The sequence below is a fragment of the Lampris incognitus genome, chromosome 11 (assembly GCF_029633865.1).
Source record: "Lampris incognitus isolate fLamInc1 chromosome 11, fLamInc1.hap2, whole genome shotgun sequence".
Classification (NCBI taxonomy): domain Eukaryota; kingdom Metazoa; phylum Chordata; class Actinopteri; order Lampriformes; family Lampridae; genus Lampris; species Lampris incognitus.
This window is the reverse complement of record NC_079221.1, coordinates 10,592,821-10,614,530: the sequence shown is the minus strand read 5'-3', so window position 1 is coordinate 10,614,530 and position 21,710 is coordinate 10,592,821. Positions and strand designations below refer to the sequence as shown.

The following is a 21,710-nucleotide window of genomic DNA, read 5'->3' as shown; positions in this document are numbered from 1 at the left end:
CTTAATGGCTTTTTTGTTCTTAACATTTCGCAGAGATTCAAAATAATACTTAAGTTCCATCTTAAATTGAACAGCATGTGGTCTTTAACTTGACCATCTGCATTTGTGAGTATAACATTTACCATATAAAATAAAGAGATTTAACAACATTTCCCTCTCTCTTTGTTTTTCTTTTCATAAAAAGATAAAATATCCTCTTTATCCAAATCAACTTTAATGCCACTTATTCTTTCAAACATATGTTCAACCTCGAGCCAAAAAAGTTTCACACATATACATTCATAAAATAAGTGTAAAGTTATTTCAACAGCCTAATCACAAAAAACACATTTTACATCCATAATAATAATAATAAAATTTATTTGTATAGCACCGTTCATACATAAAATGCAGCTCAAATTGCTTTACATTAAAAACAGGGGAAACAATAAAACTCAACAACAATACAGATAAAACAAGTTAAAAACAATAAAACACAGACCTAGGCAAAATAAATAAACAAAAAAAAATAAAACAAGGCAGGAAATAAAACCACAGTACAAGATAAAAAATAAGAATGAAAAGAAATATAAAGTGGAATTAATCAAAAGCAAGAGCATAAAAATGCCACGTGTGTATTTTGAAGTGTCTGGTTTGTTGGATATATATAAACAAGACGAGTTATTTTGAAATAAACATCTTTAACTTGGTTGGTGACACAAAACTCACCATTAAAGGTCCATACGACATTCCACTGTTTCCAAATTCAGAACTCCAGAAATGTTCTGACGTATCTGGACTGCCCACCAACGAAACCATGACGTCATTGTTTTTTGGGGTTTTTTTCTCCACCGTCTCTTTACTGAAGAAACGAGTATTACAATAACAAACATTCAACAAACACTGAGACAAAAACAGAACATACCAAGGCGTCATTATAGAGTAAGGATAATATAACAGAGTATATGGCTCCATTCTCAGTACGACATTACAATCAATAAGCTGTCAAGACGTAGGGTAAATGTAACATAACATAAAATAAATAAAAACAATAAAATAATTAAACATATAGGTAGGCATAAAATTCAAGTTTCTTCAAAAAAACATCTTGTAGCATGCTAACCGTATGAGCACATTTCTGATTGTTTATAAGTTGGAGGGACTCAAAATGCTTTCTGAATTCAACCCTGAAAGGCTCAAATGATGGGCGAGACCCAGAGAACTGTGCTTTATGGATGTGGTATCTCCCCAGCAGGATTAACAAGCTGGCGGTCTGCTGAGCTTCCCGGTGTCCGTTTTCATGATATAGTGCTGCATCCCGGGCTTCCGGCCTAACCCAACGATTGGTTTGCTGCGCACCGTGATGGCAACGTATCTATGACGTCATCGTAAACCCCCTGCAGTGACGCGGCCTCGGTCCTACACCTTTTACGTTGCGGTTACGTTATTTTGATACGTAAAGCAGATGTTAGGAGGCCAGTTAAGGACGCAATTAGAACCACGTTTTGTTTTGCTGTGCAGCGTGTTTTATTTATTTTTATAACTGTGTACCCTCTTCTATGGCCCCTTTTCTGTATAAACTAGGTTAAAACGACAAATTCACTCCTTCCATCCATTATCCAATCCGCTTATCCTGCTCTCGGCCTATCCCGGCAGTCACTGGGCGGCAGGCCGGGGGACACCCTGGACGGCAGGCCGCCTGGCCATCAGTGAAATGGACCGTGAAATGAAACGGGCCACGTTGTTATTATTATTTACCGCGGCCAGCAGCGAACTCGGTGCAGGAAGTAGCGGTGACGTTAAACGCGTTAAACGATGCAGCGTCACGCTTTGTTCTGTTAACCTGGGCAAAGGCAGTGCAGTGCGGCATGTGTCTGAACATACTGACCAGGCAAATCCCAACACAGGTCATAAATGATGTCAATAAAACCACATCGCCAACAGAATGAGCCCTAGAAGTCCAGGGATTTTGTCATTTTAGTAATGGACATTAAAGCCCACTAGAGGGCGCAGGAAAACGGCATTTTGCGTGTGTGTGCGGGCGCGCGCGCGCGAGCGAGAAGAAGAGGGAGGGGGGGGGCTCCGGTGATTTGGCCGGCAATCCCTTTTATTTTAGATGCACAAAACGCACGCGCTGTATGGCAAAACGCGCCTGCCATTATTTCGCCTGCCGCGTGGCATACGCCGCTTAGACGATTTCACTGGGTTAATTAGATGACTTAGATTAAAGGTTAATTGCCTTGTGTCGTCATGATTCTGGAGCTAAATTCCGGAACAGGAGCGTCTCAGCATCCATCATGTAAGTACAAGGCCTTATTTCTTGAAAAAAAAAACGAAAAAAGGTAGGCTGGATCACCAATGTGGGCTCGTTTGTTTGTTCCGGGGGTTCGATCGCTATTTCCTCAGTGGAAATGAAACCACCGTTCTGTTTTTGTGCACGTGCCGAAAGTCATCGCGCACGAGTGGCGTTTTTTATTTTCAATAACGGGCTATCCGGAGTGGCTGTTTTTGCAGGGGCAGTCAGGTATGTCTGTCAATCATTCATCCTTCTCCTCTTTTCCCAGCCCTCCTTTTCTTTCAACAATATGGTTACGGAGCCGAACATTGAGAAATGAAAAGGTATGCCTTATACAATAGCGTATCGAATACGTACAGCTTTCGACTTTCAAAGCGCCGTCTGTAAAGAATTGATGATTTTGCTTTTTTTTTTGGAGGGGGGTTGTCGAACAAGTCATTTATTTATTGACTTTATCATATTAATCGTCGGATGCACATTTGGGAGAGATTTCATTTCCTACGAAGCAGTGAGAGTTTTAGCATGACGCGACCGATGGGCCCAGTTCGCTTAACGTTACATTCCTTTGCAGTGTGCCCATGCTGTCAAGCTGTTTAGCCCCGATAACAGCGAAACACAACAAGGGTACATACATAGTACAGCAATCTGCGATAACTGAGAATCCATCGCATCTTGCAGTCATTCACTCAAGTGAGACATTTAAATCAACTTCCTTCTTGCAGAGGATGCGTTTTTTTAGAGAGTTGTCCCTTATCTCATGCGAGGGTTTAAGGGCAGGATGTTGTGCTGCTGTAAAGCCCATCCATCAATCTGTCCTTCCTTCCTGCCATCCATCCATTATCTGAACCGCTCATCGTGCTCTCAGGGTCGCGGGGATGCTGGAGCCTATTCCAGCAGTCATTGGGGGGCAGGTGGGGAGACACGCCGCCAGGCCATCACAGGGCCGGCGCACGCACACGCACGCGCACGCGCGCGCACACACACACACACACACACACACTTAGGGACAATTTAGTACGGCCGATTGACCTACATGTCTTTGGACTGTGGGAGGAACCGGAGGAAACCCACGCAATCATGGGGAGAACATGCAAACTCCACATAGAGGACGACCCACCAGGTTGGACTACCCCGGGGCTCAAACCCAGGACCTTCTTGCTGTGAGGCGACTGCGCTAACCACTGCGCCACCGACACGCCCGCCATAAAGCACTTTGAGGCAAATTTGTGATTTGCGATATTGGGCTATACAAATTGTAGTGTATGGAGATACACACGAAAGCAAATGTTTTTATTTGCAGTAATATGTATTTTATGTTTGACCCCTGTCCCTCGATGTCTATTGGTTGGGTATGTTGTATAAATGTACGCGCGCCACTCTGGTGCGCGCCCTCGGAAGAAGACAGAGCACGAGGGTCTCTCGTGTGTTTCCGTGCCTGCTTAACGCAGTCGTTTTGTAATGTTGCTACGGTCTAGCAAATAAAAGAGGAACGCCAAGATACACCTTGATCGTTGTATAATTCAGTTATCCTGTAGATACACGACAGGCTTTGGCGGGATGGGATTGTCCTCTTTATTTGTATGTGCAGCGGGTTGCTCCCGTGTTGACCGCTAACGTTTGAACGATGCTAGCAGCTTAGCAGCTAACGTACGCGATGGCGCTGTGTAGTCCAGATACAGGACTGCAGTTCGACGAAACGGCGGAAACCTTGGACAGTTATGAAGAAAGGCTTCTGCAACTCCTGTCTGCTGACCAAACTGAGCAAGACAGGAGAAGAGCTGTATTTTTGTCCGTGGTTATACCGGTTATTTTCTTGCTTGGTGCGGGATTCGATATGGAGCGTACTGCACCATAAGGCGACATCACTAACCGCTCGGCTAAAGGGTCAGACCCGTTAGCTAGGGGCTAACGCGTCTTATTAGTAGTTTACAATTGGACTGAAGAATTTTGCCTGGCTGAAGGACTTGATATCAGCGAAGAAGTTCAGTGAAGTTGCTTTTGCAACATAGTATAACCGGTTATTTTTTCGCCCGGTGCGGGATTCGATATGGGGTGTACCGCACCACAAGGCGACATCACTAACCGCTCGACTAAACAGTCAGACCCGTTAGCTAGGGGCTAACGTGTCTTATTAGTAGTTTACAGTCGTCACCCTCCCCGGAAGCGCGCCCTCGCGCTTTGTTATTCCCGCGCTCCGAAGAGACTTCTGAGGATCTGCACACTTCCGGATCACACCGCTGCCACCAATGTAACCGGTTATTTTCTTGCCCGGTGCGGGATTCGATACGGGGTGTACTGCACCACAAGGCGACATCACTAACCGCTCGGCTAAAGGGTCAGACCCGTTAGCTAGGGGCTAACGTGTCTTATTAGTAGTGTCGCGGGACTGGGTTTAGATGTTCTTATATTAAGTAGTTGGAGGCTGGGAATTATGGTGCGACAACACAGTCTCTGGCGTTAATTAGCCGGGCTAGGCTACGGGTTTAGCAACCCACCTTGCACTGCTCCTGCAGTCTGCAGACGATGACGGACGCTGGCTAGCCTGGCGGGGATGGTCTCACTCTGCAGACACTCGCGCTGTCACTGGCTGCACACTCTGATCTCTCTCTGGGGGCTGGTAATCACTCTTACTGGTTCTATTATGGTTGTCGCTGGTTAGTCACTGTCTAGCGTCAGCTCAGTCGAGGTGTAGGAGTCAGGAATGTTACGTCTGATCGCTAACACATTATGCTAAGCTAACACTGTGTGACAGTCTGTAAACCACTATAACAACTCACGCTGTGCTGTGCAATGGATAACAATAGGCAGCACGCACGCATTCCTAAGTCTCTTCTCATTGGCTAACAGGGTCTCGCGTTACTTTAGTCAGACTGTCTGTCGGTCACTATCTGTCAGGGAGCTGTCCCGCAACACTACCCCCCCTTTAGATTGTTGAGTCCCTTCAACATAAAGATAAAATAACTCTGGGAACTAGAGTCGGAATTACACCCGGGACAAAACACCCGGCACACAACTAGGCCCGGAACTAAGGGCGTCAAAATAAACTGGTTGGGTGGTCACTATTAAAGTAGGACTCCTGTGACTAGCCTAGTAACCCCCTAAGTCAACTAGTCACGTCCGTCAAGATCAGTCTCGAACAGAGTCCCGGAGCCAGGCAGGCGGCCGGACTGGTCTGCCCCGTCTAGTGGTGGGGAGGGGCAGGGGCTCAGCAACGTCTGCTTCGGCTCCCTCTGGGTCAGGGGCGGAAGACTGCCCGCCTGGAACACGGGCTGCGGCCTCTCGGCGTCGAGTAGTGGTCGGCTCCCCTGGAGAACTGCTGGCAGCCAAGGGCGGAGACAAGGAGGGAGACACCTGGGCGCTCGTGGGGCTTTCATGGGGCTTTCGTGGGGCTTTCATGGGGCTTTCGTGGGGCTTCCGTGGGGGGGCCCGATGTGTCATCTTCCTCATCGGGGAACACGTCTTCCAGACGTAGGTCGAGGTCGTCATCGCTCTCGAACCCCTGATCCTCCGCCAGTCCGCCCATATCCTCCTGTCGCTCAATCTCTTTGTCGTCCGCTGCCTCTGTTTCCGGATCCTCGAGGTCTTCTCCTGGTGTACTCGGCAGGTTCTCTCCTGACGCCGGAATCTGCAGCAGTGCGTGCCGCCTCCGCTGAATCCAGATGGGTACTTCCTCGGCGAGGTAGGGCAACAGTCGGTCATGGTGGAGGACTCTCTCCTTCCTGCCCTTTTGGACACGGTACAGGACGTTTCCCATCTTCTCTGTTATGAGTGCCGGGCCTCTCCACCGTGGCTTCAGCTTTGGCGATTGGCCCTTCTTTCGCGCGTCGTCCCTGACATACACCAGATCTCCGGGGTGGAATGTGCGTCTCTTCTTCATCTCCTCGAACGCCTCCTGCTGGCGATCGGTCCAGTGGAACTCTGTTCCTTTACTCTGAAGCTCGTACAGCGGGTTGCAGATGAGAGAGAAGTTGCGGACGAAGCGTCGGTAGTAGTTGCACAGCCCAAGAAAGGCCTGGAGCTCCGTGATGTTGGAGGGTGGACTCCAGTCTTCCACTGCCTTCACCAGCTCGGGGTTGGGAGCGATCCCCTGTCCGCTCACTATGTGGCCCAGGAAAAGCACTTCGCTGCGCAGGAGATGACACTTTGAGGGCTTGAGCTTGAGCCCGCTGGCTTGGACCCGCTCGAGGACGATGGCCAGGTTCTTCAACCCATCTTCAACACTGCGGCCAATGACGATGACGTCATCTAGGTACACGAGGAGGCTCTTCCACTGCAACCCGCGCAGGACAACCTCCATGGCCCTCTGGAAGGTGCCTGGCGCGTTGCAGAGTCCGAAAGGCATTCGGGCGTACTCGTACAGGCCATAGCGAGTAATGAAGGCCGTCTTGCATCGGTCAGCAGGATGGACTCCAATTTGCCAGTATCCACTCTGCATGTCTAACGTGGAGAACACGGTTCGCCTTCCAGGGTGTCCAGACACTCTTCAATCCTTGGAAGCGGGTACGCGTCCTTCAGCGTCAGTTCATTGAGTCTTCGGTAGTCGATACACCATCGAACGCCTCCATCTTTCTTCCTCACCCGGACCACAGGTGAAGCCCACTCAGACGTCGATGGCGTTATCACTCCAGCCTTCAGCATTTCCTGGAGGTGCTGTTCCTCCTCTTGCTGGAACCCCAGCGGTGTGCGGCGGGCTGCCTGGCGTACTGGGCGTCCCTCTCCGGTGTCGATGCGGTGCTGGACAGCATCAAAACAGCCCAGGTCGTCGTTTGCTGCTGCAAAGACCTCCTTGTGCTTGACCAGAAGCTGCAGTAGGGCTCTCTGCTGCCCCTCTTCGAGCTCCTTACTGGCGGCTGCATACAGGGATGACAGATGGTCTGGTAGATCCAAGGCTGTTGCGGACTCCAGCCGTCGCACTGACACTTGTTCCTTCTCCGCCGGGTTCGTGGGGTTCGGCTCTAGGGACGGGGTTTCCTCTGCCTCAACCAACACGCCCAAGCAAACACCTCTCCTTAGGGTCACTTCGCGGGGCGACAAGTTGCATAGTCGCACAGGGACTCTCTTGGCAACGTCGACTACTACACTGCCTGAAGAGACTCCTTCTGCAAGGCCAGTGGGCTCCAGGACGGCAGAAATTCCTGGCTTTGGGCCTTCCACTAGACCCCAGACGTCGCGTTCGCTCTCCGCTGGTAAAGTCGAGGGGCACTCCAGCAGTACTCTGGAAACCGTGTACTCTCCTAGCGACCTGCCTATGACGACAGTGCCGATCGGTTCTCCATCAACGTGTACTTGTCCTCCGACCGAAACTGTGACTCTGGCGGCTAGCATAAAGTCCAGACCCAGGAGAAAGGGGTCGCGGATGGGTGCGACGTAGACGTCCCAGTCCTTGGTCTTACGGCCCAAGCGGATGGTGACTCTATACTTCGGAGTCTCGGTCATTTCTTTCCCCTCCTCCGCGTTCCTCAGGACGGCAGTCCCCACACTTGGCTGACCAGCTAGCTCCAGCTGACGGAAGGTGTCTTCAGACATGACGGTCGCCTCCGCGCCGGTGTTCACAACGCACTTGAGTTCCAGTTTGTTGACCGTGATGGGCACTACCAGACTAGGACCATCTCCTGCTGCTCGGTTTATGCGGGGTGCTGGCTGGCTATCGGCCTTTTCCTTGACGTGAGGGCTCGGTGATTGGTAACGCCGCTGCCCATTAGTGCTGCTCGCCGGCCGCTCTAGAGTTCTGTCCCGTTCCTCCTTCTTCTGTTCGGCTGTGTCGGATGTCAGCTGCGGGGGGGACGGTTTCCAGGAACGCCGCATTTCCTGCAGCAGCGCCGCTACCTCGGCTTTCAACTCCTTGATGTCAGCATTTAGGTCGGACTGCGTCGCGCCGGTGGCCGTCGATGTCGGGTTTGGCGCTCCCCCTTTACGCTCCGCTGGAGTACTGGTGACAAGGGGTTTGGGATGGTGACTTCTGTTGCGGCCATCCGCTACTGGGCCGACATTCTCCATTCCCGGGGGCAAAGCATATTCACGGGGTCTCACATCCGGTCCGTCTGGACGGGGGACCAGTGGAGTAGTTAACTCCATGTCCTGCACCTCCAATGTTGTAATGCTATGACTGGCTCCATGGCCACTATCAAAGCCCTCCTGATAGCCATTGAATGGCTGCGGGGAACTAGGGAGCGGGTGGAGTCCCGTGCTCAATTGCTGCACAGCGGGAGGTTGGGGATGTGGCACAACTCGCCCGACAAGTACCCCTTTAAGCATGCACTTCACCTCCTCCATTGATTGTTCCTGCTTTTCTTGGTTAAGGAGGGACCGCTCAAACATTTGGGCTAGACGACACATCTGCTTTTCCATTTCGCTTTCCACAGCGCTATCCTCTCCCCCCCCTACAGCACCGTGCTCCACGTGCTCGATCTCCTCAGTAGGTTCCAACATCATCTAGATCACATGCAACGATGGCCTTGATAAAGTGCTACTGCACGTAATTAGCCGTTTGCTAGTTAGCAAGGACGCTAACGTAAATAGCAATAGCACCGCTATTCTGTATGGAGACAGAATGCAATCCAATTTCACCACTTCTGAACACCACTTGTCGCGGGACTGGGTTTAGATGTTCTTATATTAAGTAGTTGGAGGCTGGGAATTATGGTGCGACAACACAGTCTCTGGCGTTAATTAGCCGGGCTAGGCTACGGGTTTAGCAACCCACCTTGCACTGCTCCTGCAGTCTGCAGACGATGACGGACGCTGGCTAGCCTGGCGGGGATGGTCTCACTCTGCAGACACTCGCGCTGTCACTGGCTGCACACTCTGATCTCTCTCTGGGGGCTGGTAATCACTCTTACTGGTTCTATTATGGTTGTCGCTGGTTAGTCACTGTCTAGCGTCAGCTCAGTCGAGGTGTAGGAGTCAGGAATGTTACGTCTGATCGCTAACACGTTATGCTAAGCTAACACTGCGTGACAGTCTGTAAACCACTATAACAACTAACTCACGCTGTGCTGTGCAATGGATAACAATAGGCAGCACGCACGCATTCCTAAGTCTCTTCTCATTGGCTAACAGGGTCTCGCGTTACTTTAGTCAGACTGTCTGTCGGTCACTATCTGTCAGGGAGCTGTCCCGCAACAGTAGTTTACATTACATTGCTAGCTTGAAAGGATTAGCTTCTACGCGCAATTTTGGCGCGAGCCTGGAGGAGCAGCTCCGAGATCAGCTCGTGTGTGGGACGTCTAACTAAGCTGCACCGGAAGCTGCCGAATGCCGCCATTGGCGAGGGATTAACGTGGCAAAAAATGGCGGAATGAACGAACCATTTCGAATGCACGAATTCTGGATTAGAAAGCATGCAGAAGGGACGGTCATCTGTGCATATGCGAGCGGATCGTGTCGGAGTGCGGAGACACCCGAGAGCCCAGGACTGCGCGGAACCAGAGGGAGGCCAGCGACAGACACCAGGACCGCTACAGGTGCCTCGGGGAAGGACACGGACCGGGGAGCTGCCGCTTGAAAGACTTCCAGTGTCGCGGATGTGGAAAGAACGGACATCTGGAGCGAGCCTGTCGGAACCAGCGCACCCACGCCGGTAGGGACCAACGGAGGCGGTCTGCCGGACATTCGTCTGCCCGCCCGCCTCGGACCAAAGGCGGCCCGGAGGTGAACTTTGCGGACCAGGCAGACGCAACTCGCGAACCGGACTCAGGGACTGATTCTATCAGCGAACTGACATGAGAGTGTATTCAGTAAAGGCTGAGTGTGAGTATGTGAAACCTTACAAGGTGATGGTAAAATGCAATGGTGTCAGGATGTACATGGGGGTAGATACCGGGGCAGCAGTGTCAGTTATCTCAGAGAGCTGTACAAATCCAAACTGAAAGGGTCAAAATGGCATTCATGTGACGTTACATTGAGAACATACACAGACCAACCGTTAGCTTTGTTGGGTGAGATCCTAGTGAATGTGGGATGTGGGAAGCAGCATTTACAGCTGCCCTTGCTTAGCGGCCCGTGGTAAAGCACCGGCGCTGATGGGGCGTGGTTGGATTCGAGTGCTCAGCTTAGATTGGTCAAAAGGGAATCGCGTTGCCGCATCTGACCCAGTGGAGCAAGTGTGCTCAGAGCACAGAGCAGTTTTCAGCGCAGAGCGAGGCCGTGCAAAAGGCCTCACTGCATCCTTGCGTGATCCCCGGATGCTATGCCAAAATGATGCAAAGCGAGGCCAGCGCCTTCTGCACTGCGTGAAGCCGCGGATAAAAAGTTAGTCGACTCGAACAACAGGGAATTCTCTCTCCCGTATAGCACAGTGACTGGGCTGCGCCGCTAGTGTGCACTCCGAAAAAAAGATAGATCGGTGCGCATTTGCAGAGATTATAAGGTGACGGTAAATCGGTAGCTTGATGTAGATCAGTACCCACTTCCAAAACCGCAGGATTTATTCTCCACTTTAGCAGGTGGAAAAGCATTTCACTGAACTTGACTTGACGCAGGCCTACACTCAGCTCGACATGGATGAGAAAAGTAAGCCGATTCCCACCATCAATACACACAGGGGTCTCTATGTGTGCAACCGCTTGCCATATGGGGTCGCTAGCGCGCCCGCTATTTTCCAGCGCAGTATGGATGAAGTATTACAAGGGCTTGATGGCGTGGTATGCTACTTAGACGATATTTTGATAACAGGAACAGATACCACCGCACATCTGCGCAATCTTAAACAAGTGTTACAGAGACTGGAAGAACATGGGCTTAGGCTTAACAAAGAGAAATGTGCCTTCTTTCGGAACAGTGTGGCCTACCTCGGGCATGTAATTGATGCTGAGGGTGTGTGCCCAATTAAAGAGAAACCTGAGACTATTGACAAAGTTCCTGTGCCGAAAAATGTGACAGAATTGAGGTCGTACTTAGCCATGCTCAATTACTATGGCAAATTTATACCAAACCCGTCCAGTGAGATAAAGCCTATGACTGAGCTCCTACATAAAGATAAAGAGTGGCATTGGACAAGAAAATGTCAAGAGGCGTTTGAGCGTACGAAAGCACAGCTTGTAGCCGCGCCAGTGCTTACACATTATTATCCTAAACTGCCTGTAATTTTGGCATGTGATGCTTCGCCCTACGGCATAGGTGCTGTGATTTCACACCAGTTTCTAGACAACAGGGAGAAACCTATAGCCTACGTGTCTAGGACACTCACTAAAATAGAAGTCAACTATTCTCAGATAGAGAAAGAATCACTTAGTATCATCTTTGGGGTGGCCAAGTTTAATGACTATCTGTATGGATGAAAGTTTACTCTGCTTACAGACCACAAACCACTCCTAAAGATACTAGGGCCCAAGACTGAAGTGCCTACATTGGCAGCAGCTAGACTGCAGAGGTGGTCATTAATTTTAGTAGCATACCAGTATGATATACACTACAAGCCATCCTTACAACATGCAAATGTGGATGCATTATCATGTTTACCACTACAGACTCAAGAGGCAGACTCAGATTATAGTTCTGTGTTTAGGGTCTCATTCTTGGATAAAGTGCCAGTCTCATCACAAGAGATTGCAAAACAGACAAAGACTGATGCGGTACTACAGAGAGTGAAGCACTTCACGGTGAATGGTTGGCCAAAGCATTTGAATGAAGATGAGTTAAGGCCGTACTTCATAAGAAACACTGAACTGACTGTTGAATCTGACTGTGTGATGTGGGGTTTCCGGGTAATCATACCAGAGGTGTTAAGACCACAGATGTTACGTGAATTGCATGAAAATCACCAGAGAATGGTAAAGATGAAGGCATTAGCCCGTAGTCACTTTTGGTGGCCAAACCTTGATTCTGACATAGAGTCACTGGTAAACAGTTGCCAGCCATGCCAGTTAAACAGACACCAACCTGCCACAGCTCCTGTTCACAATTGGAGCTGGTCTAACCGTCCTTGGCAGAGGATATACATAGATTATGCTCAGAAGGGAAAGTTCAACTTCCTAGTGGTCACTGATAGGTATTCACGTTGGCCAGAAGTAGCTTTGATGAGTAGCACTACATCTGAAAAGACCATAGAAGTTTTGAGGGGATACTTTGCCACTTGGGGTCTTCCAGACGAACTTGTGTCTGATAATGGACCACAATTTGTATCTGCTGAGTTTGAAACATTCCTGAAAAACAATGGGGTGAAACACATTGAGAGTTCTCCTTACCACCCAGCTTCTAATGGGGCTGCAGAGCGTTTGGTGCAGAACCTGAAAACAGCTCTTGAAAAGGGAAAGAGTAGCAATATGACGTTGCAGCACTGCATACACAATTTCCTATTCCATGCAACAGAGACAGGACAGTCAACATTCCAAGCAAGCAGATAATTTCACAAGTCAGAAACTTCCTACCAAAACAGAAGGTGTTGGTCCGAAACCACAGGGGAGGGGAAGGTGTTAAATGGGTGCCGGCGTGCATTGTAAAGGCCCTTGGTCCTGTCACATATCTTGTGAAAATGTATGGAAAGGTGTACAAGAGACATGTCAATCAAATGATCAATACTGAGATTGAGAACTGTAATGTGTCAGATGAATCTGATGATGATCTGAGGGTTGATCCAATGTATCACATGCATGTGTAGCAATGCCTGTAAACGTTCCAGAATCCACTGAGAGGGTTGTGCAGCAAGGATCCAGTGAGACTGCTCCCTCCTCAGTTGCAGAGGGTGTCCAGAGGCCACAGCGGCATGTGAAGCCGCCTGATAGAATAAATCTGTGAGAACCCAGTTGTTGTTATAACAATTTAATGTTGAAAAGATGTAAAAAAAAAAAAAAAAATGAAATGTACTGTAAATACAGTGCTGCTTGAAAGTTTGTGAACCCTCCAGACATGGTCACTGTTTTTGTAAAAAACATGAAAATAAGCTTATTACACTTACATCCAAATCCCAATTTGTAAAGCCCACCTTCCAAATAATGGACACACACACAAAAAGAGATATATTTTCATTATTTAATTCAACAAAGGTAGTTTATTTCACAAAAACTGAAAATTTAACATGTGCAAAAGTATGTGAACCCTTGTATAAGTAGCTTGTGGTTCCTCCTTTTGCAGCCATTACTTCAACCAAACGTCTTCTGTAACCACTAACCAGTCTCTCGCATCTGCTTATGGGGATTTTTGCCCAATCCTCCTTGCAGAACTCAACGAGTTGAGAGAGGTTGGAGGGACATCTGGTATGTACCAACTTTTTCAGGTCTCGCCACAACATTTCAATTGGATTAAGATCCGGACTTTGACTGGGCCAATCCAGAGTACGAATCCTCTTTCTCTGAAGCCATTCCTTTGTAGTTTTGCTGGAATACTCTGGGTAATTGTCTTGTTGCATAATCCATTTTCGTCCCAGCTTCAACTCCCTGACTGATGGCAGGAGATTCTGGTCAAGAATTAGTTGATATGCCGGAGAATTCATGGTTCCTTGGATAATATGGAGTCGTCGAGGTCCAGAAGCAGAAAAGCAGCCCCAGACCTTCACATTTCCACCACCATGCTTCACTGTTGGGAGGAGGTTCTTTTCTTCATATGCAGTGTTGGCTTTTCTCCAAACATGTTGGTTTTGATTGTGACCAAATAATTCTTTTTTGGACTCGTCTGTTCAGAGAATGGACTTCCAGAAGGTCTCTGGTTTGTCCAAGTGCTCTCTGGCAAAGTTGAAACGGGCAGCTTTGTTCTTTTTTGAGAGCAGAGGCTTCCTTCTAGCAACCCTCCCATGAATGTCATGGCTATTCAATTTTCGTCTGATTGTAGACGCATGCGCATTTGTCCCAGATGCTATCAGAGAGGTCTGCAACTCTCTAGAGGTGATGTGTGGGTTGGCCTTTACACGATTTATTATTTTTCTGGTGCTTCTGGGTGATATTTTTGATGGGCGTCCACTTCTAGGCAGAGTTGCTGTCATGTTGAAGGCCCTCCATTTGTAAATTATTTGTCTTACAGTGGATGGATGGAGCTGGAATCTTTTGGAGATGGTCTTATATCCCTCCCCAGACTGATCGGCTATCACTACCCTCTTCTTCATGTCCTCGGATATCTCCTTTGCTCTCGGCATTGTTGATTTGTATGCGACCACAGTGGTTTGGTTGGTTTCCTCTGTCTTTTAATTAGTGCAGGCCAAACCCTTTCCCAAAGATGTCTCATTTCATTGGTCTGCTTAAATGATTAATTAAGCACCCAAATGTGTTTCACCTCAGTCTGTTACCTGCTTGACTGAACCAATGCAGCTGGGGGTTCACTTACTTTTGCACATACACTAATTCCATGTTTCATGTAGTTTTTGGGCTACTTAAACAAGTCCCACTAAACAAGTACCTGCAACTGATAAACATATATCTGACATTTCATAAATAAAAACTGGTGATGATAGAATAAGAAAATCATGGTAAAACAACAGAAACATCTAAACTGCTCAAGGGGTTCACATACTTTCAAGCAGCACTGTATACTGGCTTCAGATTTCAGGGAAGGAGTGTAGTGTATGGAGATACACATGAAAGCAAGTGTTTTTATTTGCGGTAATATGTAGTTTATGTTTGACCTCTGACCCTCGATGTCTATTGGTTGTGTATATTGTATAAATGTACGCGCCACTCTGGTGCGCGCCCTTGGAAGAAGACAGAGCAAGAAGGTCACTCGTGTTTCCGTGCCTGCTTAACGCAGTCGTTTTGTAATGTTACTATGGTCTAGCAAATATAAGCGGAAGACCAAGATACACATTGATTGTTGTATAATTCAGTTATCCTGTAGATACACGACACAAATAAGATGGACTTGGCTCAGTACTTGTTTGACTTCTTTTCAGTAGTGTGGGTAAGGGCTGCAAGCTCGCACACGTTGGAACACACCGTGTTACCCTTGGAGAGTGGATGTGACTTTTGCAGACGTTGCAATTCTATATTGTTTTGTTGTCTGGTGTTTCTCCTGCTAGGCCCATTAAACCAGCATTACACCACAGTGCTCCAAGTTTACCCTAGATTACAGTCTGCCCCGGATAGCCCCATGTCAGCGCCCATCAACCCTCATCTGTAGATTGAAGGGGATTATCATGTGTTGGATGCAGAAAGCCTGGAAAAGATGTCAGCCACGGTTTAAGATGCACTAGCCCGGCGTTAATCTGTCTGTCCCTCCTGACCGCCATGTTTCTTTGTGCCACACAGTACCACGGCTGCTGAAAACCACGTGACACCGCCGTCAGCATGGTGATGGCGAAATGTGAGAAATGGCTCGAAAATGGGAAACAGAAGGGGGTGACCATGTCCTGTCATCTGTCCAAATACACCCCCATCTTCCTGCTGCTGGCACTGTCCGGCCTCATCTTCCTCCTGCGCAACATCGTCACACTGGAGGTGAGGAGCGACAAAGCCAGGAGCCTGTGTGTTGTGTTGGTGGGGTGGGGGGGGGGGTATGTGGGACTCTGTGAGGAAAATAACACTGAGGATTAACCCTCTTTCTTTTCTTTCCTTCTTTATTTTTACGGATGGGGGAAATGTTTAAACGTCGTGCCGTTTCATAACAAGTTATGATACAAGTCGTGGATGGACCTTATGTGGTCCATCATGGAATTGGCTGGAAGGGGCGTCCGGGTAGCGCAGCGGTCTATTCCGTTGCCTACCAACACGGGGCTCGCCAGTTCGAATCCCCGTGTTACCTTCAGCTTGGTTGGGCCTCCCTACAGACACAACTGGCCGTGTCTGCGGGTGGGAAGCCGGTTGTGGGTATGTGTCCTGGTCGCTGCACTAGCGCCTCTTCTGGTCGGTCGAGGCGCCTATTCGGTGGGGATGGGGAACTGGAGGGAATAGCGTGATCCTCCCACACACTACGTCCCTCTGGTGAAACTCCTCACTGTCAGGTGAAAAGAAGCGGCTGGCAACTCCACGTGTATTGGAGGAGGCATGTGGTAGTCTGCAGCCCTCCCCGGATCAGCAGAGGGGGTGGAGGAGCAACCGGAACGGCTCGGAAGAGTGGGGTAATTGGCCAAGTATAATTGGGGAGAAAAAGGGGGGTAAATCCCCCTCCCCCAAATTGTCAGGCATTGAGAATCAGAGACAAAAACCTGATCACTTCTGTCACGAGAACCCTCACCGCTGAATCTTCTTGCTGGGACTCAGCACAGTTCAACCACGCCGTCTTCAAAAACCACGATGCATCTCCTTTTCACGTGTATCTTCATTTATTTTGTGTTTCAGTGAAGTGGTAAGCTTCTCAATGCTCATCAAGTTATCAGGGAAGTTTTTTCTGTTCAGTTCTTAATGATGCCAGGCAGCATTTCAATGAGCTCAGGGTTCTAAAACGGCAAACATATCATTTCACCCTGCAGACTCTGGACACTCATACACCATTGGTGGGTGTTCTATAGGGCTGAACAGCGTATCATTTCCTCCCAAACACCTCCGCTGCTGCAGTCAAATTCACTTCCTCTTCTCTTTCCCCTCAGAATCTGAACTGCCAAACGGTTTCAAGGCTCTACCAGTTTCAGAGCGGGCTTCATTCTACCTTCACCCAGGAGGAAACGTCGCCGCTGTACCACAACCACAGCTTCTGCAGCAATCTGGGCCAGGAGCCGTCTCCCGGGGAAGCCCTGGAGGAGCGCTACCTCCTAGACTCTATTTCATGGCCTGAACCTCTAGCCCATCCCTCCTCCTCGCTGATCCCCCTGCGGCAGACGAGCGACCCCGTGCACAGCCTTTTCGCCATCCTGCCGGCAGCGGGAGGAAGGCGGGAGTGGCATGTCGGGGACCAGCTAGAGGTGCTCGTCCAAATGCATGACTTCCAGGGCCGTCCCAAGCGCTATGGGGGTGACTTCCTGGTGGCCCGCCTGCACTCACCGGAGCTCACTGCCGGGGTGGCGGGCCGTGTTCTGGATCACCGGAATGGGTTTTATTCCGCTCTCCTGCCGCTCCTCTGGGAGGGTTCAGCTCGGGTCGAGGTGACGCTGGTGCACCCCAGCGAGGCGGTGGCTGTGCTGCGAAGACTGAGGGAGGAGAGACCGGATCGGGTGTTTTTCAAGAGCCTGTTCCGCTCCAACTCCCTGTCTGAAACCACGGTGTGTAACATGTGTCTGTCTCCCAGCCAGCAGCCGCTGTGCAACTACACTGACCTCTACTCAGGGGAGCCCTGGTACTGCTACAAGCCCAAAATGCTGAGTTGCAACACCAGAATCAATCACGCCAAGGGAGGCTACCAGAAACACCTCATCACTAACAAAGAAGCACTGTTCTTCCAGAGGTGTGTAGTGTTACAGTGTGAGGAAATGGTAGTGCTTTACAATAAGGTATACATTACAAAGGGCTTATAAGTGATTACTAATTACTTATGTTAATAATTCATTTATTAAAAGGTAGACAATAGAGTTTTTGACCACTGGTGGCGCTGTTGAGCACAGTAAGAAATGTGGGTCCTTTCATTGTTCCCATCCTGTGACTCTTCCAGCACGTGCACGGGGATGCACATGCATACCACGAGCAGAGGTGATGGGTTTCACATCCATCCATTATCCAAACCACTTATCCTGCTCTCAGGGTCGCGGGGATGCGAATATGAGACACAATGGAGGTGACAACGCCGGGTCAACCAGAGGAAGCGAAGCAGCTGCGATGGAAACATGAGCCTGACCATATGACAGAATAGCGAGCACAGAACAACGCCATTTTACATTTGTTTCACTCCGTTTCTCATGACTCGGATGTTGACGGTGGTATTACGTCATATCCGTCAATAAAAAGCGATGTAACAATGCCAATGTAAACAATGCAGCTTTCCAAATATATATATAAAAAAATGCTTCACATATGTTTTATGTAAGGTAGGAAAAGCATTTAACGTTATTGTTTGGCCTCAACAGCACACACAGTGTGTTTTGGGAAGAAACTTTGAATTTAAACAAAACCTAGTTTTCTTTACAGGAAAACTCTATTGAGTTCCTTTAATGTGTTATAAACCAGTAATACAATGCCGTCATGCGTTAATGAAAATACTTTCTGGGGGCGTCTGGGTGGCGTGGTAGTCTATTCCGTTGCCTACCAACACGGGGATCGCCATTTCGAATCCCCGTGTTACCTCCGGCTTGGTCGGGCGTCCCTACAGACACAATTGGCCGTGTCTGCGGGTGGGAAGCCGGATGTGGGTATGTGTCCCGGTTTCTGCACTAGTGCCTCCTCTGGTCGGTTGGGGCGCCTGTTCGGGGGGGAGGGGGAACTGGGGGGAATAGCGTGACCCTCCCACGCGCTACGTCCCCCTGGCAAAACTCCTCACTGTCAGGTGAAAAGAAGCGGTTGGCAACTCCACATGTATCGGAGGACGCATGTGGTAGTCTGCAGCCCTCCCCGAATCAACAGAGGAGGTGGAGCAGCGACCGGGACGGCGCAGAAGAGTGGAGTAATTGGGCGGGTACAATTGGAGAGGAAAAGGGAGAAGAAGAAAAAATCCAAAAAAATAAGGAAGAAAAAAGAAAATACTTTCTGGGTATGCAGACATTTTCTCAGAAACCACGTGACCAACAAGGCCCGTCAATTCAAATTCTCAGCGAGCAGCGTACAGTTAACCTGACATAAAGACGTCATCTAATTCATACGTACAAGTCCGTTTTTGCAGTGTAGCGACAGCAACTAACTACAGTTGGTCACCACCTTATATAAAGTATGCCTTATTGTAAAGTGCTACTGAGTAAAATATATCACAGGGGGCTATTAGTTTGTTGTGTTACTGCTATTATGTTTAACATCAAGTAAAATTCTTTCTTTCTGTTGTCCTAGCGGTGTAAACCTCAAAGTTCCAATTCACGCTTCAGGATCAGACAGAATCAATGTGCTACCAAAGATGAAGGGTAAATGATCAGATGAATGGATGTATTGTATTTTACCTGCTGTAATTCCCTCTGTATAGTACGTGTTGTGTTTTTTTTTTAAATGACCCCGAAACACGTCTTGTTCTTATTTCAGATAAACCAGAGGTAGAAAGCAGCAGCACGCAGTCTGAGCCAGTTAAAGTCATACCGTCTGGATATTACTACGGGGGCTCGTGGAAGCCGCTGGCTGGGGTCACGATGCACCAGTTCAATGACTCCTCCGCCATCATTCAGTGTCTGAAGGGCAAAGTGGTCAACATGTATGGGGACTCCACCGTCAGACAGTGGTTTGAATACCTCAACGCCTTTGTACCAGGTGAGTCCATTTATGCCCCTTTTCCACTACATGACACCGGCTCAACTCGGCTCGGCTCAAATCAATGCGGACCTCTGATTGGTCAGAGAAACGCGTCACTGCGTCATCAATGCGCGCATGGGATATCACCCGGCATTTTTAAATATCGAAGCGGAGTTGTTTCAAAAGTACATTTTGAAATGTCTGTGAATGTTCTCATTCATCTAAGTCATAGTTATCCAAAGGAATTGAATCAAGTGCAACTGGACTTGGTTATATATCCGTGAAGATGTTTCGCCTCTCATCCAAGAGGCTTCATCAGTTCGTGCCTTTCTGACTAGACCAAGCTAGTCTGACTGGCTGGTGATGAAACTCGGATATTTAGCCTCTTTGGAGTCGTTGTCAGAACTATTGATGTCAATGGCTCTTTTGTGCGTCAGAACACAAAAGAGCCATCGACATCAATAGCTCTGATAACGACTGTCGTTGCTAAACATCGGAACACAAAAGAGCCATTGACATCAATAGCTCTGACAATGACTCCAAAGAGGCTAAATATCCGAGTTTCATCACCAGCCAGTCAGACTAGCTTGGTCTAGTCAGAAAGGCATGAACTGATGAAGCCTCTTGGATAAGAGGCGAAACGTCTTCACGGATATATACCAAGTCCAGTTGCACTTGATTCAATTCCTTTGGATTACATTTTGAAACTGAAAAAAACAAACAAAAACAAACTAGAGAGAGCCGAAAATCCAGCTACACTGAGGGGGGTACTGTTACAGTAATGGAAAACGACACAGAAGCGAGTCAAGTCGAGTCGAGGCGGTACCATGTAGTGGAAAAGAGGCATTAATTAGTCTCGCCCTGTGATATTTTTGTATAACACACGGTACTTTGTGCATCTGTCTTATAACAAACTCTTTACTCCAAATCACTTCTCTTTTTTTTCATTTGAAGAATTAAAGGAGTTCAACCTGCATAGTCCTAAAAACATCGGGCCCTTCATGGCAGTGGACAGCACGCACAACATCCTCCTGAAGTACCGCTGCCACGGTCCGCCCATCCGCTTCTCCACCGTCGCCTCCAGCGAGCTGCGCTACATAGCGAACGAGTTGGACGGGCTGCCGGGGGGCCCAGACACCGTGGTGGTCCTCAGCATCTGGGCCCATTTCAGCACCTTCCCCGTGGAGGTATACATACGCCGGCTGCGTCACATCCGGCGGGCACTGGTGCGACTTCTGGACCGGGCCCCGGGGACCGTCGTGGTGATCCGCTCGGCCAACTTCCAGGTGCTGGACCAAGAGGTGAGTCTATACAACAGCGACTGGTACTCGCTGCAGCTGGACGCCGTGCTCAGGGCCATGTTCAAGGAAATGGACGTCCTGCTGGTGGACGCCTGGGAAATGACGCTGGCGCACTACCTCCCTCACGCCCTCCACCCGCCACCAGCCATCATCAAGAACATGATAGACATGCTGCTGTCTTACATTTGTCCTGAGAGGAAGAGGAACTGATGAAGGGAGGGGAGGACAGTGACAACAGAGGACTCGTCATTCACAGAGGTTGAGTTTGTAAGAGCTGAACGCCGTCTTAATACCAAACACACACGTCCATTATGAGCGTGGCCCAACACCACTGCCATGAGCAAGCACACTCGCATCAAATAGAGGTCCTAAATAGTTAATTAACTATTAAAGGCATCTATTTGTTTACTAGTTTTATCAAACCTATATCAACTATTTTCAAGCCTTCTACATGCTTCAAACCAACTAGTTTGTATGACTCATTGTCCAAACACAAAGGGCAGCAAAGACATTTGTTCCTTTTCCCAACGGTTAAGGTCGAAGGTGGGGTGAGAAACTGTCCGTCATAGAGAGAGGTAGCATTATAAACAGGAAGTGTTTGTAGTCGCGATGGAAAGAGTAAAACAAATGCAAAAATATAGAATAGATGAACACTCAAGATTATTTCCCAGAAATTGATTGTGACTGATCACAATCCACCGATCACATTGCAAAGGCCAAGCTTGGCCTTTGCAATGTCGGTTTCCGGAAAGTTGACAAAATACTATTTCGGACGCACCCCCCCCCCCCCATGCAAATGTCGGGAAGATATCCAGCGTTAGGCACAGCACATTGTTTGAAGCATTCAGCAGCCTTAAGAGAATTATTTCCAATGTTATAACTTGAACTGTCAAACTTGAACTCTTGTTGCCAACCTGGGGATATTATCAATCATATGTTGAAAAAAAATCCTTTGCCATAGTTCCCAGTTGTGTTTTCATG

At 48.7% G+C, this 21,710-nt stretch overlaps 1 protein-coding gene across 1 annotated transcript; it reads left to right on the top strand.

Annotated features, from left to right (window-relative positions):
• Positions 1–2,241: 2,241 nt before the first annotated feature.
• nxpe3 (neurexophilin and PC-esterase domain family, member 3) lies at positions 2,242–20,939 on the top strand. The gene is made up of 6 exons (XM_056289865.1): positions 2,242–2,278; positions 15,445–15,633; positions 16,722–17,512; positions 19,039–19,109; positions 19,225–19,446; positions 20,383–20,939. The coding sequence occupies exons 2-6, from the start codon at positions 15,484–15,486 to the stop codon at positions 20,937–20,939; spliced, it is 1,791 nt and encodes a 596-aa protein (XP_056145840.1). The 5' UTR covers positions 2,242–2,278; positions 15,445–15,483.
• Positions 20,940–21,710: the final 771 nt, after the last annotated feature.

Coding starts and splice junctions, on each gene's coding strand:
- nxpe3 (XM_056289865.1), top strand. CDS start 15,484: ATGGTGATGGCGAAATGTGAGAAATGGCTCGAAAATGGGAAACAGAAG. Junction 15,634..16,721: donor GCAACATCGTCACACTGGAG/GTGAGGAGCGAC, acceptor CTTTCCCCTCAG/AATCTGAACTGCCAAACGGT. Junction 17,513..19,038: donor GAAGCACTGTTCTTCCAGAG/GTGTGTAGTGTT, acceptor CTGTTGTCCTAG/CGGTGTAAACCTCAAAGTTC.